At 48.0% G+C, this 20293-nt stretch overlaps 1 protein-coding gene across 5 annotated transcripts in view; it reads right to left on the reverse strand.

Moving 5' to 3' along the window:
• The window catches only part of PRKAG2 (protein kinase AMP-activated non-catalytic subunit gamma 2), a 318315-nt gene that overhangs the window by 58429 nt on the left and 239593 nt on the right, over positions 1-20293 (reverse strand). For 4 of the 5 annotated variants that reach the window (XM_062192881.1, XM_062192880.1, XM_062192879.1 and 1 more), the window contains one exon: positions 6247-6316. In XM_062192881.1, the coding sequence (XP_062048865.1) occupies positions 6247-6316 (70 nt within the window). Of the gene's footprint in view, positions 1-6246; positions 6402-20293 lie in introns of those variants that run through there. The other variant, XM_062192883.1, reaches the window with a different exon arrangement.

Genomic DNA, 20293 nt, shown 5'->3' on the forward strand with positions numbered 1-20293 from the left:
ACAACAGGGAAGCCACGGAGAACCCAGGGAGCTTGAGTGGAGTGGAGTGGAGGAGATGGGTTACCGTGGGTCCAGCCCCGGTGTTAGAAGCCTGGCTCCCCCTGCCCAGGTGTGTCACGTGAGCTCTTTAATGGCCGACTTTCTCAGTCCCGTCCGCCACAAAGTCGGATGATAAAGGTATTTACCTCTCAGGGCTGTCCTGAGGATTAGGCGAGTGTTCCAGACTTAGAACCGTGCCTCTGTATTCTTGATGGATGCCAGCTATTATTATAATCATAAAAAAAGTAAAAGATCGCCCAGTTTTCCCGGCGCACTGCAAGTGCTTCATGAAATCAACGGGTTTCCTTTACAGCCCGCAGGTGAAGCTGCCGTGGCTGCAGTCAGCAGTCCAGCACTCCAGTCAGTTGCCTGGCGGTAAAGCTGGGTGGTCAGGGGACCAAGAGGCCATTTCCGGACACTCCACCAGGAAGCACAGAAAGCCCTGGAGAGGCAAGGTCATGTGGTCCTGGAGAGCTGACGGAGGCACCAGCATGGCTCCTGATGTCTGTCTGGCTCCGCTCACTTGTGAAGCCTGGGAGAAGGTCCAGCTGTCAGTCTGTGAGATAACTGCTCTCTCTTGTCGAGTCTAGGGTACTATCAAATCCCTACTGACTTCAGGGATACTAAAATGTGTACCCTAAAATTTATGGAACAAGGCAACAGGTTAACTATAGGGCTGGCTAGAGGGAAATTTTCTTTTTCATTTTATTTGAAAGGCAGAGAGGGAGGGAGGGAGGGACACACACACACACACACACACAGATCGACAGAGATCTTCCTTCAACTGGTTCACTCCTCAAACGCCTGCAACAGTTGGGCTAAGTCAGGCCGAAGCTAAGAGCCTAGAAGTCAATCCGGGGCTTCCATGTGCGTGACAGGGACCCAAGTACTTGGGCCATCACTGCTGCCTTCCAGAGGGTGCATTAGTGGGAGGCTGGGATCAGGAGCAGACGGGACTCAAAACCGGCACACGGATATGGGAGGCAGGTGTCCCGAGCAGTGTCTTCACTGCTGCACCAAATGAGCACTCCAGAGAGCAAAGAACTTAATTAGTCCACAGCACTGCAGCTGCTCTTGCCTAACAGGAGCATATTAACACGGTGGGGAAAGGTGGAGGGGCCAAGAGACTACCACCAGGGCCTTCCACTGTGGTGAGCAACATCAACAAGCAGCGCCTGTCACTCAACCTCTCCACCAGCAGAGGTCAGCACCCCCGTGTTCCCGTCAATAAACCTCAAGCCAGCTCCGTCCAGTCTCACAGAGGTGACAAGGGGATCGGGCAGTGGGCCACCGCAGACACACAAGGAGGCAGCTCTCCCTCAAGCCAGGGCAGTTTCCCAGGCCTCTGTGCCTCATCTCCCTCCCCCAACCTCCTCTGGAGCCCTTTTATTCATTCCCCCTGCCTGTCCTACCCCTATGAAATTTTAATACCGCAGATAAATTATGTATTTATTCATGCACTGCGGTCCCGCGGAGGGACACTAACCATTGTGATATCTAAGACTTTTTGTCCCTTTACAGGAACCTTTCTCACTCTCTCCTGAGCATTATGTTCCCCCAAGCTGGGAACGAGTGAATTGTTAAGTGAACACACATTTTTGTCCTGTGGGTTTGTATAATCTAGCTGTTGATTGCTTTTGGGGGTCCTATTTTCAAGCTAGAAGGAAAAGTAGAAGACTGCCCAGTGCCAGTCCCTTGCTCTGTAGAGAGAATCCATAATGACAAGAATAACAAATATGCCCCCAAGAGACGCAATGGGTTGGCCAGGGAAATAGCTACTTTGTCACTGAGCGTGGCCTAAATCCTGAGATTCTATGTTGAAAAAAACTTTCCCTCCCATGCAACATGGCCTCTATCGCTTTTCTGCTTTTTTTTTTTTTTTTAAAGATCTATTTATTTGAAAGACAGAGTTAAAGAGAGAGAGGGAGAGACAAAGAAGAGCTCTTCCACCACTGGTTCACTCCCCAAGCAGCTGCAATGGCCAGGGTTGTGCCAGACTGAAGCCAGGAGACAGGAACTCCACCCAGGTCTTCCACGTGGGTGGCAGAGACCCAAGCACTTGGGTCATCTCCCGTTGCTTTCCCAGGTGCATTTCAGAAACAGAGCAGTCGGGACTCGAACCAGCGTTTATATGGGATGCTGGTGGTGGCCTAACCTGATGCCCCACAAGGCCAGCCTCCCCTCCCTATTTCTTACCTATTTTCATCTCCATAGACTAGATTGACCAGTCTTGCTAGAACAAGTGAGTTTGGAGGTGAGTTCTGGAAAGAGGATTCTACTCTAGAAATTGCCCCACAGGTATATCTGCAGGTGAAGGAGGACTGGCCAGGACGGAGAGAATGGGGTGGGGCCACGTCAGTGGCAGGTGACAAGGGGCGGTGGGGGAAGCTGACAGATAGAAGTGGGTGAAACCCCCATAGCAAGTTCCGGGAGCCTCAAATAACCCAGAGGACAGGAGGGAAGCCAGGAGAGCACAGGGGCAGTTCAATAGGGCTGCAGAATCCGCGAGGCAGTACCAGACTTTCAGGTTTATTAATCACGCAGAAAACCGTCGGGCAGTATTTAGTCTGTGTTTTGGTGCTCACACGGTACTTCCGGCTTTGTCTGGGCCAGCTTATCTTGATACACACAAACAAGGAAAAGATGCAACTAATACAACAAAGATTTTAAAAGCAAACACGTAAAGTGACTGCCATAGGCTAGGTGCCGGCCTCTTCGATTTTCATATATTGAATCACTTCCTCTCCCCAGCGTCCCCACAAACTAAGTACAGACGTCTAATGCGATCCCCGAGATCCTGAGACTGCCCAACGCCTACTGCGCATCGGCCCTCACGGCAGGCGCTGGGCAGACTGGATGAATCGCGAGAGGGGTACAGAAGGTAGCTCGGGGGAAGGCCTCAGAGAGGGGGGATTTGGGCTGGCAGTGTGTCGAAAGGGTAGCATCCTACAGGACAGACACAGTGAGGGACACAGGGAGCGGGCTCCGGCAAAGCGCCCCTGAGGGCCAAATATGGCCTGTCTCGGTAAATCACGTTTACTGGAAGTCAAGTTTTCCCAACTAACTGGACCGTGTGTGGTTTTTAGCTGCCTGCTGCAAGGGCAAACTGAGTACTCGGGAGAGACCAGGACTGTATCGTCTGCAAAGGCTACAACCCTTACTATCCATGCCGAACCAGCTTGCTACTCAGAGCGGGCTTGTGGCCAGCAGCAGGAGCATGCCCCGCCGTGTGGAAGAAATGCAGGGCTTCAGGTCCCATCTCAGGCCTGGAGATTTGAGCTCTGCCTTTTATAGAGAGCTCTGGCGATTCCAAAACACACAAGGGAGCTGCAGGCCGACAGAGGCCTGCACGCACCCTGTGCGCAGACGGGAAAGGGATGAAGCGCCTGCCGAAAGCGGATGATGCCAGCAGACCCGCGCGTCACAGGGGTCCCTCTTCTCACGCGTGTATGGTCAGGGGCGCTGTTGGCGGAACCGCAGGGAGAGCTCACCTCACTACCCAGGCGGGGCAGGAGCCCAACCGTGCAGGGAGGTTCTGGCTCAGGCCTTCCCTTCTTCCCACTTTCCCAGTGTCTCCCAAGTGTCCCTAACAGCTATCATGGCCATCAGAGTTTATTAGGAAATAGCAGAATCCTTGGTAACCAAAGTAGCAGTGAAGGGGCCAGCACGGTGGCGCAGCAGGTAAAGCTGCCGCCTGCAGTGCCAGCATCCCATAAAGCATCCCCGGCTGCTCCACTTCCGGTCCAGCTCTCTGCTGTGGCCTGGGAAAGCAGTGGAGGATGGCCCAAGTCCTTGGGCCCCTGCACTCACGTGGGAGACCTGAAGGAAACTCCTGGCTCCTGGCTTTGGATCTGCGCAGCTCCTGTCCGTTGTGGCCATCTGGGGAGTGAACCAGCGGATGGAAGACCCCCCCCCCCTCTGTAACTCTGCCTTTCAAATAAATAAATAAATCTTTTTTTTTTTTTTTTTAAGTAGTAGTTAAGTTTGTGTTTCTATCTATAACCAAGGTATCTCGGAGTAAGTCTGCCTCCAGACAGTGCACAAATTAAGACATTCACTGGACGAGAGGGAAGTGTGGAGATGAAACAGGGCTGTATTTATTCGCTGGGCTAGGCGCACATCAGGTCACAGGACCTGATCTTAAGGTGGATGTGGATGTCGTATTGCTAGGGCTTCCCCCTCCCCTCGGATAAATGTAAGATTCTGCTTGATATTCGGTTTTTCTATATTTGGGAAGAATAAGCCGTTTAAAGTTCAAAAGAAACAAAGCAGCATTTTGGATTACCACGCCAACACTAAGCCTTCTTTGAGCTCCACTAACAGCTTCCGAGTAGTTGTTCAACATTCTGCCTCCTTAAAAATCCAGAAAAGTCTGACGGGGTTATTTGTGGGATTACAGTAATGACAGCAATGGGTTCAGAACAGATGGGTGAAAAGGGCAAGTTCCCGTAGATGCTTAGGTTTAATCCATTGTATTCTTTACACTGGCAGGAGCGATGCAAAAGAAACAAAGGCGTATACTAATCAATCTCAAGGAAGAAAAAAATCAAAAGGCCACCAAACCTGTGTGGAGAAGAATCTTTGTGTTAAATGTATAATAAAAGCCTTTTAAAAGTCCATGAATTTGGTACTTTGGTTAACGGCACTTAAGCAGTAAAAGAGCAACTTTTACAAAGTGCTTACTGTGGATCTGCTGTGTGTACTACAAATGAGGAGACTAAGGCACAGAGAGGTTAGGTAACTTGTCTAAGGTCACACAGCTAAAGAACAGGTGGAGGTGAGACTGGAACTTGGGTCTGGGTTCTTAACCACATTACGCTTTCTCTCTAATGGAGACTATTCTGTCTCTGGCCTTCATATTAGCTGCAGAAATTTTAAATGCTATAGATTCTCATTGTCACTCCATCAGAGACAAACACAAAGCTAAACAAAAACACACCCCTAAGATTTAGACTCAAAAGATTCCAAGTCTTAGCAGGAAGGGCACACGGTATCTCCCTGTGGCCAGTGGCCAGAAGGCAACCTGCAATAGGATAACACGCCGAGGAGCGGGGAGGTGGATTCACATCAAGTCCCTGGATTATATTTAGGTAGAATAAGATGCAAATGAAACCCAGCGAAATTCTGAAATGCACCATTTGCTAATAATAAATATGGATGAAGACTTTAATGATAATTACCACGGCTGCATTATCTTCCAGCTACCGTGTCTGTGAGACGCTGCAGTGACTGGGGAAGGTAAGAGGCGAAGGCCTAGTGCTATCGGTTGACACTCCCAGGCTGGCGTGTGCATGCTTACTTAAGTGACTACCTGCTCGCCAGTGAACGGAGGTACTGAAGTGAAGTTGGTACAAGCAGTAGCATCCGCACGGCACCATCTTTGTTTCAGGAGCTTTATTCTAGCAAGGCTGTCACCTCATAATGGAAATACACAAGAGTGCCGAGGCCTCTGGCCTTCTTCGAACTGTCAAGCGTCTGCACGTGAAGTTCCTTTTGGACCTGGAGCTCGTCGCAGTCCATTTTAAAATCCTGATTTTGCCAGAGAACAGGCTCGCCCCCTTCGCATTTCAGCAGCTTCAGAATCAGATCCTGGCGAAAGCGCATCGTGCCATTTGACACAGGAATTCTGCCAACCAACAAACTCATCGCCCTTCACATTGCCACCGCCCCCAAACAAGGTCCAGGTTATCTACCTGTAAGGAAGACGCCAGAGAAAAGCCGAGCGAGACGGGAGGCGACAGGACCGAGGAGAGGGTCGCCGCAACTCAGGCGGCCGCTCCGGGCTCCGCGATGGAACTTTCCCCATTACAACGGCAGACACACCCTGCTGGTGGCATTTTCACGAACACGGCGCAGGGAACCCGTTCGCTGCTTAAAGGCACGGGCTGTGCACACGACCGGGGGTTCCCGCGGAGTGCCCGGGGACAAGCAGGACAATCGGGGCTGCAGGACACCTGGCGCTAAGTCGACGTAGGGTGTAAGGACAAAAGGGCCGCCCCTGCGTGCGGAGCCGGCTCGCCGGGGCCCCGTGCGACAGGCACAGCGTGCCCGGCAGACCGAGCCTCGCCGGCCCCGGCCGCTCCCGCAGGACGCCACCCCGCCGCCGCGAGCGGCCGGCCGAGCGGGCGCGGGCAAGCCGAGGCCGAGGCGGGCGGGGAGCCGCGCGGCCCTCGCCGCGGGGATGCGGGCGCGTCCGGCCGCACTCACCTTCTTCCTCGAACTCCAATTTCTCCAGCATGCCGGCTTCCGCGGGTCCCGGGGCCGCCGCCAGCGCCGCCTGAGGGGGAGGAGGAGGAGGACAGCGATCAGCATGAGCCGCGGCGCTCGTCCCCGGCCGGCGGGCTCGCGGCCGGCCGAGCGCTCGGGCCTCGCTCCGCCGCGCCGCCGGGAGGAGGGGCCTGGCGGGCGGACGCAGGCGGCGGGGCCGGGGGCGGAGCGGGCGCGCGGCCCACCCGCCCGAGGCCGCCGTCGCCGCCGTCGCCGCAGGTGGACGGCGCCCGCCCTCCGCGAGTGGAACGCTCCGCTCCGCGCCCCCCCCCCCGCCCCGGCGCCTTTGGTACGGCCCGCCGGGGAGGAAGCGTGGGAAGGGGAGCCCGGGAGCCGGCGGCGCGGCGCGGCGGCGCGGCCCGGGGCGCCCGCGGCCGAGCGGCCATTAGGAGAGGCCCGCGTTCTCCTCCTCCCTCGGCCCCGCGCCCCGCACACACCCACTCACCTTCCCCTGCACCGGGTCGCGCGTCCGGGCAGGTGGGACCTGCGCAGGTGTGGGCTCGGCCAGCCCGGGGGTGGGGCGGGCGGTGGGCGCGCCTCCCGGGTGGGGGTGGGCGGGGCGAGCCGGGCTGCGGGACCCCGTTCTCGCTTTCCCTTTTCTTTTTAGGTTCGATCGCCCAGCCCCACGCCCTGCAAGAACCGTTCCATGGGTAACACGTATTCTAGATGTGCTTGGCGGCTATCAGATTTTCCCATCCTTGGAACTCTCACTGCTTCCTCTCTCCGCCGCCAGTTCTGTTCTCCTCTTGGGGAGCTGGCGCCAGAAGCTCACACAAGCTCAGTCTCGCCCCGGCCACTCCTGTCACCCTGGATCTGGGCATCGGAGGCTGTGCTGTCGCCAGCTCGGGTTGGCAGACGGCGAGGCTGGCAGTGGCCGGCCGCCTGGCGGTGCAGCGCGGCGGGAGGGGGACCGCAGCCCTGCGGCCGCATCCACAGGTGCCCCCAGCGGGGTGGGGCTGAGGGGACGGGGTGGGCAGTGACGTTAGCTCTGATTAGGGCTGCACAGAGCCCCGAGCTCTGGAAAGGAACTCGGTCCTACTGCCCTTGAAGCCTGGTCGGAAGGAGGAAGTACAGAAATCTTTTTGTCACCTCCAGGGGCGGATCCCTAAGTGGCGAGCTTTCCCCTATAAAAGGAAAGGAGGCCTGTGTAGGAAAAAGAACACTAATTCTCTAAGATGTTTCTCGGTACAAAGCCTACGGGGTACGTCTTGCTGAGGAGTGAGAGACTGAATGCTCTCCTTCTAAGACAAGGATGTCCATTCATGCTAATCTTATTCAACGTGGTACCTCAAGTTCCAGCCACTGCAATAAGGCATGAAAAGGAAATACAAGGCATACAGATAGGAAAGGAAGAAGTAAAACCATGCAGATGGTATGTAGAAAATCCCAAATCTACAGGGGAAAAAAAAAAAAACAACCTAGTAACTTCAGCAATATCCTGTATTCATAGGATATAACAAAAATCAATAGCATTTCTGTATGCTAACAGTGAGCCTGTGGAAGCGGATGTGAAGACACAAAATCATTTGCAATCACTTAAAAGATTAATACTTAGATGTAAACTCAAGAAACCATGTACAGGATCTCTATGATGGAAATGACCAATTGTGAATGAAATGAAAGGAGTGACAAAACAGAGAAGCACTCCTTGTCGTGAATCGGGAGACCCACGGAGTAAAGAAGTCCCTTCCCTGCCAAGCTGATCCAGCTCAATGCAGTTCCTAGCAAAATTTAAAAAAAAAAAAAAAAAGTGGGTTTTTGGAAACAAGCAGGCTTATGTTAAATTTATATGGAAAGGCACAAGCTCTACAATACCCAAAACAATCCTGAAGAATGAGTGGGAGGCATCACTCTGTTCAGTAGTAAAGCTTACTGTACTTACGGAGCTGCAGTAATCAAGAATGGTATTGGCAGAGGAATAGACACTTTGATCCATGCATACAAATAGCGAACCCAGAAGCAGAGCCATGAAAACAGGCCAAACAAAGGCCAAAATGCTTTTTCGGTAAAAGCACTTTGATAAAGGTGGTCAGAGCAATGGTGCTGGAACAACTAGACATCAAAACACACACACACACACACAGTGTCAGTGGAAGCCTCACACTGTACACAAAAAATTAAGCTCAAAAACATCATGGTCTTAAAATGTGCAATTGAAGCTTTTAGGAAAACAGTATGAAAACATCTTTGGGACCTAGGGCTAGGTGAAGAATTAAAGGTGATGCCAAAAGCACCACCCATAGAAGTGAAAAGATGTATCAACTGGACGTTATTAAGAACTTTTGCTCTGGGAAAGGCCCAGAGAATGAAAAAGTAAGTTTTAAGAGTGAATGATGATATTTGCAAACCACATAGCCAATAAATTACTAGTGTTTGGAATACATCTTAAAAGAAAAAAAAGAAAACCTTCAAACCTCTATAGAAAATAACCAATTCAGTTAGAATAGGATCCAAAGACATGAAGAGACAATTCACCCCACAAGATAATGGCGAAACAGCACATGAAAAATGCTCAACATCATTAGCTATTAGGGAAATGCAAATTAAAACTACAGTGCGATCTCGCTGTGCATCTACTAGAATGACTATTGTAAAAATAGTGCCAGTACACATGCTGATGGGACACAGAGAGGCGGAATCACTTCTGTACTGCAGGTGGGCCTGGAAAATAGAACCGTCCTTTCTGAAAACGGGACGGCGCTTGGCTCTGCGGTTAGGATGGCTGTGTCCCACACTGGAGTGCCTGGTTTCCACTACCAGCCTCCTCTTCCAGCTTCCTGCTGATGTAGGCTCTGGGAGGCACAGTGATGACTCACGTAGTTGGGTCCCTGATACCTACATGGGAGACCTGGATTGAATTCTTAGCTCCCAGCTTTGGCCCCCAGGCCCAGCCCTGGTCATTATGGGCATCTGAAGAGTGAACCAGAGGATGGGAGCTCTGTGTCTTTCTCTCTGCCTATCAAATAAATAAATAAATAAATGAAAAATTTCTGAAAGGCATGAATTATTCATAGAACTTGGATAAATTCTCCAGGACATTATTCTGAATAAAAAAAAAAGCCAATTCTGAAAAGGCACTCGCTATATGACCCCACTTATATTACACTCTGAAATGATAAAATGCTTGAAGTGGAGAGCAGATTAGTGAATGCCAGGGGCCAGGGGTGGAGTGGAGGCACCGAGGTGCCTATGGGAATACAAGGGCGACTTGAGGGATTCTTGTGATGGAACCACGCTGCACTGTGGCTGTGCCAGGGTCAACATCCCACTTGTGATGTCACACTGAATTTCCCCCCATAAGCCAAGCCAAGCTGATTTCATCATGTGGAGAAAATGGCAATTTGGATTATTTTTTAAAAAGCCTTCGATTGTAACTCACATACTCATAACTCACCCATTTAAAGTATACAATTCAATGATTTTTCAGTGCCTTCAGATTGTGTAATGATCTGAGTTTACAACATTTCCATCTTCCCAAAGGAAAACCCCAACCTCGTTAGCAGTCACTTCCTGCTCAAGCCACCCTCCTCTCCCCATTCCTTGGAAACCAGTCATCTACTTTCTGTCCCCAGAGATTTGCCCGTTCTGGACATTTTATATACATGGACTCATCCCGTGCGTGGCCTTTTGTGATTGGCTTTCGAGAAAGGCGTTCAAGGGGCCACCATGTTGTAACATGCGTCAGCACTTCATCATGTGGATGTACCACATTCGGTTTATGATCGGCGCTTTTTGGCTATTTTGGATGGCGCTGCCAATGGACGAAGTACCAGTGTTCGCTTGCACGTGGGTTTTCATTTTTCTTGGGTATCTACCTAAGGAGTGGAATTGCTGGGTCACATTTTAAACAGTGACCAAACATGTTCTACATTGTGTGCACCATCTTACACTTTCACCAGCAGTGTAGGAGGGTTCCAGTTTCTCTTGTGTTTTATAGTTTTGCATGATGCTACCATCAGGGGAAACTAAGTAAAGTATACAGGAGGGGGCCGGGGTTGTGGCATACCAGGCAAAGCTTCTAATATGGCATTTAATACGGGCACTGGTATGAATCCCGGCTGCTCTACTGCTAATCCAGCTCCCTGCTAATGTGTCAGGGAAAGCAGCGGAGGGAAAGCAGCCCCTGCGCCTGTGTGGGAGACAGAAGAAGCTCCTGGCTCCTGGCTTCAGACAGACCCAGCTCTGGCTGTTGAGGCCATTTGGGGAGTGAACTAGTGGATGGAAGATATCTCTCTCTCTGTCTCTCCATCTCTCTCTCTCTCTAACTCTGCCTTTCAGATAAATAAATAAATCTTTAAAAAAAGAGAAAAAGAGTGTATAGGAGGGGCCAGCATCTTGGTGCAGTGGGTTAAGCTGCTGCCTGCAACACTGGCATCCCATATTGGAGTGCTGGTTCCAGTGCTGGCTGCTCCATTTCCAAGCCAGCTCCCTGCTAAGGTGCCTGGAAAAGCAGTAAATGATGGCCCAAGTGCTTGGGCCCCTGCCACCCATGTGGGAGACCTTGATGGAGTTGCTGGCTCCTGGTTTTGGCCTGGTTAATTGCCCTGGCTGTTATGGCCATTTGGGGAGCGAACCAGTGGTCGGAAGATCTCTCTCTATATATCTTCATACACCCCTCCCCACCTTTCTCTGTCATTCTGCTTTGTAAATAATAAAACAAACCTTTCCTGAAAGAGTATACAGGTATCTCTGTCTTGTACCTTGCAACTGTTTTAAAATATACAATTATCTCAAAAAGTTCAATTCAAAAAAAGATTTGGTATTGCATAGGAGAAGTATTATACTGATTTTTTAAATCTACATTTGTTTGTGTGTAGTGTGAGTATAATTTTTAAAAATCCTTAGTTGATGCTTAATTATAAGGAACATCATCCATTTCATCTATAATCCTGATGGCGTATTTTTTGGGAGGCAGAACTGGGCAGCAAATGGGAGAACATGTTTCGGGAGAAACTGTGCTCCTGGCAAAAGTGGTCCACAAACTAGAAGCCTACAGCTGTCACTGCAGAAGATGGTAGAGAACAAAAATGGAAGCAAATTAACATTATCTGCTGGCCGGCGCCATGGCTTAACAGGCTAATCCTCCGCCTTGCGGCGCCGGCACACCGGGTTCTAGTCCCAGTTGGGGTGCCGGATTCTATCCCGGTTGCCCCTCTTCCAGGCCAGCTCTCTGCTGTGGCCCGGGAGGGCAGTGGAGGATGGCCCAAGTCCTTGGGCCCTGCACCCGCATGGGAGACCAGGAAAGGCACCTGGCTCCTGGCTTCAGATCAGCGAGATGCGCTGGCCGCAGCGGCCATTGGAGGGTGAACCAACGGCAAAAAGGAAGACCTTTCTCTCTGTCTCTCTCTCTCACTATCCACTCTGCCTGTCAAAAAAAAGAAAAAAAAATAACATTATATGCTGCTTAACTTGATAATGGATATATAGGAGTAGGCCATAATAGGAGTAGATTATAACATACACACACACACACATGCACACAATATGCTGGAGAGGTTGGAGGGTTGTACTTTGTAAGACATCTTTGTTTTCCTTCTTAGATAATTTTCCTTCTTAGATGGTCTTAGAACACAGCAAAACAGATGAAACTGTTTTCTATATAACCTATGTCAATTTCAGCAATTTGAGGGTTTCAAAGCTTGTGGGAGTATGTAAATAAGTGTGCACAGGGTCCTAAGAGATGGACTCCCTAGTACAAATAATTTGAAGTGGGTGATCATCAGTTGTCCTTTCCTGGTGATATTTTGTCAACGTCTCAATAGACGTGTATCAGACTTAGTTTTGGCTAGTTCAGGCAGGTAGGGGCAAGCCAGCAGGCGAGACACAGAGACAGGGCCTGGGGCAATGTCCTGCATGTTGCCCTCACTTACGATCCGGCTTCAATTCTCAACCCATCACCACCAGCTGCATCTGAAGCAGCAAACACAGCCAAGGCCACCAGCCAACCCCTGCCGAGAATCCAGATCCATTTCCCCAGGGAGAAGGCCAGGGGCATGCTGGACAGGCACTGGGCTTCTCTGGCTAGGCCTAGTTCAGGAGAACTTTCCACCTGTCTGCCAGTGGCCTCTGCAGCCACACTGGGGCTACTGGACTCTCACCTGGTGGGAGGGAAGAGAAGGCCAAGTTGAAGTTTATTGAGAGAATTCCTGAAAATTCCCATGAACCATTAAAAAGTGACTTTTGGTGAAAAATGTTAAATCTGGCTGGCGCCGCGGCTCACTAGGCTAATCCTCCGCCTTGCAGTGCTGGCACACCGGGTTCTAGTCCCGGTCGGGGCACCGATCCTGTCCCGGTTGCCCCCTTCCACGCCAGCTCTCTGCTGTGGCCAGGGAGTGCAGTGGAGGATGGCCCAAGTGCTTGGGCCCTGCACCCCATGGGAGACCAGGAGAAGCACCTGGCTCCTGCTATCAGATCAGCGTGGTGTGCCGGCCGCAGCACGCCTACCGCGGCGGCCATTGGAGGGTGAACCAACGACAAAAGGAAGACCTTTCTCTCTGTCTCTCTCTCACTGTCCACTCTGCCTGTCAAAAATTAAAAAAAAAAAAAAAAGAAAAATGTTAAATCATTAAGGTTTGTTTTCCATGATTGTGCACAGGTACAGTAAAATGTATAATTCTGAAGGGCTATCGGAAGGGAAAACTTCATCCTGAACACTTAATCTTAATCACAGAATGACTGCCAAAAAAGCACTCCTTTCTGTACTGAAGTCGGATATGAGTTTTGTCTGCCTTAAAAAACAACAACTTAAATAGCTACTGCAGGAAATAAATCAGCCTTCAATACCGGATAAGGAGCTCCTGAATAATTTAGTGCAGCTTCCGTGCATCCCCTGCTGTCTTTTTTCTCTGCAAGGGCATCCTCTGCAGGATCAAGTTCAACGTGAAGCTCTTCCGGTGTCTGGACAGCAGCCATGCGTACGTCTGGCTTCTCACCTGCATTCTCCAAACAGCTCCAACACACCCTGCGTGCACCACTTCCACGCCTCAGGCTTCCATCACCTGGGGCTTAGCGACTGGAGCAGCTTCCATTCCTACAGCCCCATCCTTGCCTAGGTGGTGTGCTACCTTGTAGCCAGAGTGACCTTTTACAAACACAGACTTCTTGTTACCCCAGGGTGTAGAGCCACTCCAGGGCTCTCAGGAACCTGTAGGATTTTTGTGCGAATCCCTCAGCTCAGAGCAGGGGCCTGATTGCTCTTATTTCTTCACCTTCTCCTGTTAATTTCCTTTGTGTGCCATACACTTAAAAAACCTTAATGCAGTATTCCTGTACTAAACTGTACGTTCATTGCTGAAAGGCTACTGAACTTTCTGGCTGTTCCTTGTACTTTCCCTATCACTTGGTTAGTTCCTTGAAGAGTCAGCTCTGTCTTCACCAGGAAGTACATTTCTGATCTACCCCCCCCCCACCCCCCATCTCTCTCTCTCTCTGTCACTGTCTTTCAAATAAATAATACATCTTTAAAAAAATCCTGTAAACTCTTTGAAGGGGAAAAAATAACTCGGCATCTTTGTATTGCCTATGTCTGACACATGGTAGGTATTAAGAATGTTTGCCTGAAATGAATTGTTCCTTATTGGTAAATAAATTAAAACTTGGTGAACAAACAGTTGATTTTAAAAGCACAAATGGATTTGGAGATTATCTCAATTTACTCAAGTTTCCCTCGGACCTATTTAGAAATGATTACAGTCGTTTTCCTGTGAGTGCTGGAATTGACATTTTGAAGAGAAAAAGCGCCTGTGCAGAGACGTAGAGCATCAAGCAGTTTCCTTCCAGTTTATTCTGTCTGAGGACTTGAGGTCATTAACATCACTTCACATCTTGGCTTGGCTGTTGGCTGTTGGCTGGAACCCAGCCAGCTCTTGCCACCATCCTACAGTTTTGTTTTCTGTTAAGTGAAAACCATTGATTTTTTAAAAGTTGTGTAGAAATTTGATAAAAACTCAAAAATAGAACATATTCTACTCACAACGATTCTCTGGTTTATTTTAATTAATATGTTTGAGGGAAAGATTTTGTTCATTTTGATACTTTTCCAGATAACAATTTCAGATGCTGTAAAATAAATTTAGTTCCTCAATAACTTTGATCTATGATTTACCTTAAGGAGCATTTATTCTGCACTTTCTTTTCAGAAAGCATGGTGGCCGCTCTACAGATCAACAAGTCAACTGGAAACCTGTTTCAAAGGACGTATTATTAGGTAAAAGGCAAAGGAAACATTGATCTGAAAAGAGTTTTGGTCTGGATTCTCTGTTAAATTATCTTCTAACTTCCCAAATAAGTAGATGATGTCCACCTCATTCAGCAAATATTTAATATCTTCTATGTGCCAAGAACCATGGTAGTTGAGTAATAAAATATCTTTGGATTGACCATGCCCTGGTAGGATCTGAGACTGTAGGAGAAGATATGAAGTAGCAATCCTACACACAACTGGGGTCAGCGTGATTGGCTTGTTGCCCTTCAAGTTCTGGCTCGGCTCTGAGTTCATTTGTCAGGTCTGAAATGTGCATGTGCCTTGTTTGTTTGTGGCTTTTGTTAATCAAAATATTTAATCATTTTGGGCTTAATATGAATTACTGGGAGCTAAAGACATATGTTCTACTAGGGTGACAGCGCTTACTACTATCATCTCCTAACACTTTGCAAATAAAAACATTAAGTATTGTTTACGAAGTTCAACTAAACTTTCAGTTGTTAACACATCCGAGCCATGGCCTTTGAAACCTGGTCTATTTATATTGTAAAGCAAAGCACAGAAGGATAAAACATCACTAGGAAGCACTTCCCCCTCACTAATCTTCCCGGAACAGACTACTGCTAATAGTTTCTCAACCTAATTCCTTCATTTACGGACACTCTGGCCATACCTTAGTGACAAGCTACAAAGGTGCTGAGACCTGGTACTACTTCTCCTTCTGCTCTCTTTACATCAAGTGATCAAAAGGAAGCATACTATTCCAGCTGACGGGCCTGCGCATGCTTCCGCTCCGTTGTCCACACTCGAGACTTTTGTGGTCTTCATGTATGGTCTACGGTGTTACGCAGCTACTTCGGATGGATGAGGCTGAACTGGGGTCACAGAGCCCACTAAATGCAGATGTAGGACTGACATACAACAAAATGTACATCTTTTTTTTTTTTTTTTTTTTTTTTGACAGGCAGAGTGGACAGTGAGAGAGAGAGAGACAGAGAGAAAGGTCTTCCTTTTCCGTTGGTTCACCCTCCAATGGCCGCCACGGTAGGCGCACTGCGGCCGGCACACCGCACTGATCCGATGGCAGGAGCCAGGTGCTTCTCCTGGTCTCCCATGGGGTGCAGGGCCCAAGGACTTGGGCCATCCTCCACTGCACTCCCTGGCCACAGCAGAGAGCTGGCCTGGAAGAGGGGCAACCGGGACAGGATCGGTGCCCCGCCCGGGACTAGAACCCGGTGTGCCGGCGCCGCAAGGCGGAGGATTAGCCTAGTGAGCCACAGCGCCGGCCAAAATGTACATCTTTTAAGAATGATTTTTGGCCTGTGTTGCGGCTCACTTGGCTAATCCTCCGCCTGCGGCGCCGGCACCCCGGTTTCTAGTCCCGGTTGGGGCGCCGGATTCTGTCCTGGTTGCTCCTCTTCCAGTCCATCTCTCTGCTGTGGCCGGGAGTACAGTGGAGGATGGCCCAAGGATGGCCTTGAATCCGCCTGGCAGACCAGGAGAAGCACCTGGCTCCTGGCTTCGGATCGGCCTAGCTCCGAAGTGGCCATTTGGGGGGTGAACCAACGGAAGGAAGACCTTTCTCTCTGTCTCTCACTGTCTAACTCTGACTGTCAAAAAAAAAAAAATGCTTTTTAATGTGTTTTTGCTTTTAATCAGGGTATAATAACTTACCTACAATTAACTGTGTCTGTTTCCAGTGTACACTTTCATGAGTTAACATAAAATCGGCACTAAAAACCAAGAAATGAAACTCAGGTTGGGCCCCATGTGCCTCATCCCTCCTTCCAGCTGAGGTCCCAGGCAATCGCTAATTGGTTTTTTTGTCATTATGCTGCTCAATTATTTTTCTAGCATTTTATATACAGGTTGAGCATGCTGAATCTGAAAATCCCAAATCCGAAGTGGTTTGAGTGTCAGCACAACTTCACAAGTGGGGATTTTCCCATCTGACCTCAGAGGACAGTGGCAGTGGAAATGCAGGCAGACTAGGAATACTGTGTGAAACTGCCTTCCGGCTCTGGGTACCAGGTATACAGGAAACAGATTTCATGTTTATACTTGGGTTCCATCCCAAGATGGCTCATTTCAAATAAGGAATAATAAGCTTGCACATGGAATAATACAATATACACACTTTTGCACTGGGTTATTTAATGGACAATGATTTGGAGATTCATTTGTATTGTTGAGTGCATCTGTATTCACTCATTGTTATTTGTAAGTAGCATTCCTCTGTAAGGATATATGCCATTCCAATTTTACCACTGTGAATTAAACCATGAACATTTATGTTCTGATCTTTCTATAGGCACACTTGCATTTCTGCTGGGTATGTTGGTAGATATACAAATATGTTTAACCATGACAAACTGCCGGTTTTCCAGACTGGCTGCACCATTGTGTATCTTTACCAGCAAGGTATGTGAGTTCCAGTTGCTTCATATCTTCATCAACTCTTGCTACAGTCTCTTAAAAATCTGTGCCATTTTCGTCATTCCGGTGGGTGAACAGTGGTTTCTCACTGGGGTTTTAATTTGCATTTAATTTATTGACCACTCATATATATCTTTTGTGAGTGACTGTACAAATATCTTGCCCATTTTTGATTGGATTTTTCTGTTCTTAATGGGTTTCCTGAGTACGGCAGGCAGAATCTGAGATGGACCCCAATGATCCTCCTGGTATTCAGAAAGCTGCGTGAACCTCTCTCCTCGAGCAGGACCTGCACCCAGTGACTTGCTTCTAACCAACCGAGTGCAAGAAAGGTGATGGAATATCACCTCTATGACTAAGCTTCTGTCTTACGAACAGACTCTCTTGTTGACTCAGCTGCGTGTTGGACAGGGCATGAAGTAAGCACCGAGGCCCGAGGCCCAGCAGGCTAGAGGAAGTAAACAGCACCACCAACGGCGGGGGGTTGGGAATGCAGCCTTCCCCGGCTGAGCCTCCAGAGGAGACCCTTGTCCTTGCTGACGTCTCGATTGCCAGTTTCTTGAAAGACCCCAAAGCAGAGGAGTCAGCTGTGTTGTGCCTGAACTTTCGCCACACAGAAAGCGTGAGATGATAAACACATGGTTTCAGCCACCAACTTCGAGGCCACTTGTTACACAGCAGTAGATAATACAAAGGAGTTTTGAACAATATACTTAGGATGCAAGTCCTCTGTCAGATACATGGACTGCGAATCTTTTCCGCTCACGTCTCGTCCTTTTATATTCTTGTGTCTTTCAAAGAACAGAAGTTTTTGATTTTGAGAAGATCCGGTTTATCCTTTTACAACGCAAGCTTTTTTGTGTTCTAAGAAATCTTTGCCTTCTCTATTCTTCCCGTTCCTGCAAGGTTGTGAGGATTTCCTTCTAGAAGGTCTATATTTTGACTCTCACAATTAGGTTTATGATCCGGTTTGATTTAATTCTTCATTCTGATGAGTGGTAAGGGTGAGGCTCCTTCTCCCCATATTGAAATGCAGATGTTGAAAAGACTTTCCTTTCCCCACTGAAGTGCCTTGGCACCTGTATCTAAAATCAACCGACAGTCTATTTCTGGACTCTCTCTCTGCTCATATATCTGCATCGATATGGTCTGTCATCAAGATCACTCTGTGTTCGTTTCTGTAGCTCTACACCCAGCCTTGAAACCAGGCAGCAAACACATGCCAACTCTGTTCTGCATTAAAAAAAATTGCTTTGAATCCTCTAAGTCTTTTATGTTTCCATATACATTTTAGAATTTTTTTTTAAAAATGTGATTTTAACTGGGATTGCACTTGATCTATAGGTCAAGTTGGGAAGAAATGAACACAATATTAATCTTCCAATTCATGATGAAGGCATGTGTTTCCATTTATTTTTTTTCTCTCTCAGCAATCTTTTGTAGTTTTCAGTGTAGAGGTCTTATGTATCTTTTGCTAAATTTATTCTTTGAAATCCATGCATAGTTTTTTCATAAAATGAATCTTCTACATTTATATAAAAACATTTTTGCACCAAAATAAACTTATATTTTTAGTTCATTTTCCATGAACTTTTTGAAGTCCCTTCATAATACCTATACTTAGGTGTTTTAAATATTATAAGTAAACTGATTCTTATCTAAATATGACATTGTTTACCTGTTCTAATTCAGATGCATCATATATTATATATATTATGTATTATATATTATAAACAATACATATGTACATATATGAAAAAATATGTTTACTACTTTAGGCTTAACTGCATGGTTTAATTAGCAATTCCTACCCCTCTGTGTGTGCCGACTGCACGAAGTTGTAGTGGATACTGTTGGTTGCCTACTTGGCACCCAGTATCTTTCCTCTATCATCCTTCCCAGTACAATGGGAATTTTGTTGTGGTTTGCAACTTTTCCTTACATGAGTTATGATGTCAATCTCACCCATGCTGTCTTGGACTAAGGGGGAGGACTCATGGCTGGAGAGCACCAGCTCCCAAGTGGATGTGTACATGTCCCCACCATCTCCTATTCTTGCCACAGGCAAACTTGTGGCCCTAACTGCTACTGAGATGAAGCCTCTGTTGAGCAAGAACAAACTTGGGTCCTCGGTGACATCACTGACAGATTGACATTACTGACAGATAGTAACTGTACATCTTTATGGGGTACAGGGAACATGTACACAGTGTGTATTGATCAACTCAGGATACTAGTTGATTTTCTACTGCTTTGCAGCCACAAACATCTTAGGTGATATATGAGTGTTGTGTAAGACATAGGCCCTGCCCTCAGGAGGTTTAACTCTAGTTGGATGAAGGCTGTAATCTATTCACAGTAACCAGACTTCTGCATGTTAACACTGCAACAAAACAAAACAAAACAAAACAAAATCCAAACCACCAAGAGCTTAAATTTTTAGAAAAAACCTACAGCAATTGCATACACAGAAGCTAAGGAATACTTTGAGTGGAAGGCTTTACAAAGAGATATATTGAGTCAGATTATGGAGGAAGATTACGGAGGAAGCAAGGAAAGGAGGCATTCCGTTGGTTGCTGAAAAGCCCTGAAGCTATGGATGCTGTGTTGTCTGAGAGAGGAGTGTTTTTGTAGATCCAGATCACTGGAGCTAAAAGAATGGAATTAGACGTGAGAGTAAATATCCTCAAATTACTTATGAACCAAAAAGATTTTAGTAGGTGCGCAAAGGGGAGGGGGCTGGGTGTGGGAGAACCTGGAATCAGCGAGGACATATGAAGGCATCCTTACAATGAGGGTCAAAGCTGGGTTTGCAAATCCCAGAGGTATGGCAGAGGTCATGCGTGGGACTTAGTGATGAAGAAGTAAAAACAAGACTGGGAATATTGGGAAAGTGATTGAATGGGCTTGTTTGAGGTAAGGATAAGAAGAAATGCTGTGATAAATGATTAATCTGTTCATTTCAGATATTAGCTGGCTGTCCCCAGAAGGGCCTTTCGGTCTATAATTAGAGTCACTGAGAGTACAGGGGGAGGGGAGTGGGGAGTGTAGATCCTGCTGCCCAAGAATGACAGGGCCCTTGACTCATCACTGTGCTTCTCAATCTCCAGGCAGGTGCCACCTTTATCACACTTCTATCCACTATTTAAATTGACGTGAAAACACAAATTAGGCTTATTTTAAGCAACAAGTCCACAAACCATAGGTTCTGAGGTTCACTAGGTAAATGTTCCTGATCCACGAAAATGCAGCTGTTAAAACTGTTCATCCTCATATCACCTGAAATCATCTCATGCTACAGTGGCTGTCACCCTTGGCTTTGGGAAAACTGGAGTGGGAGAACAAGAG

Source organism: Lepus europaeus, chromosome 5 (genome assembly GCF_033115175.1).
Source record: "Lepus europaeus isolate LE1 chromosome 5, mLepTim1.pri, whole genome shotgun sequence".
NCBI lineage: Eukaryota > Metazoa > Chordata > Mammalia > Lagomorpha > Leporidae > Lepus > Lepus europaeus.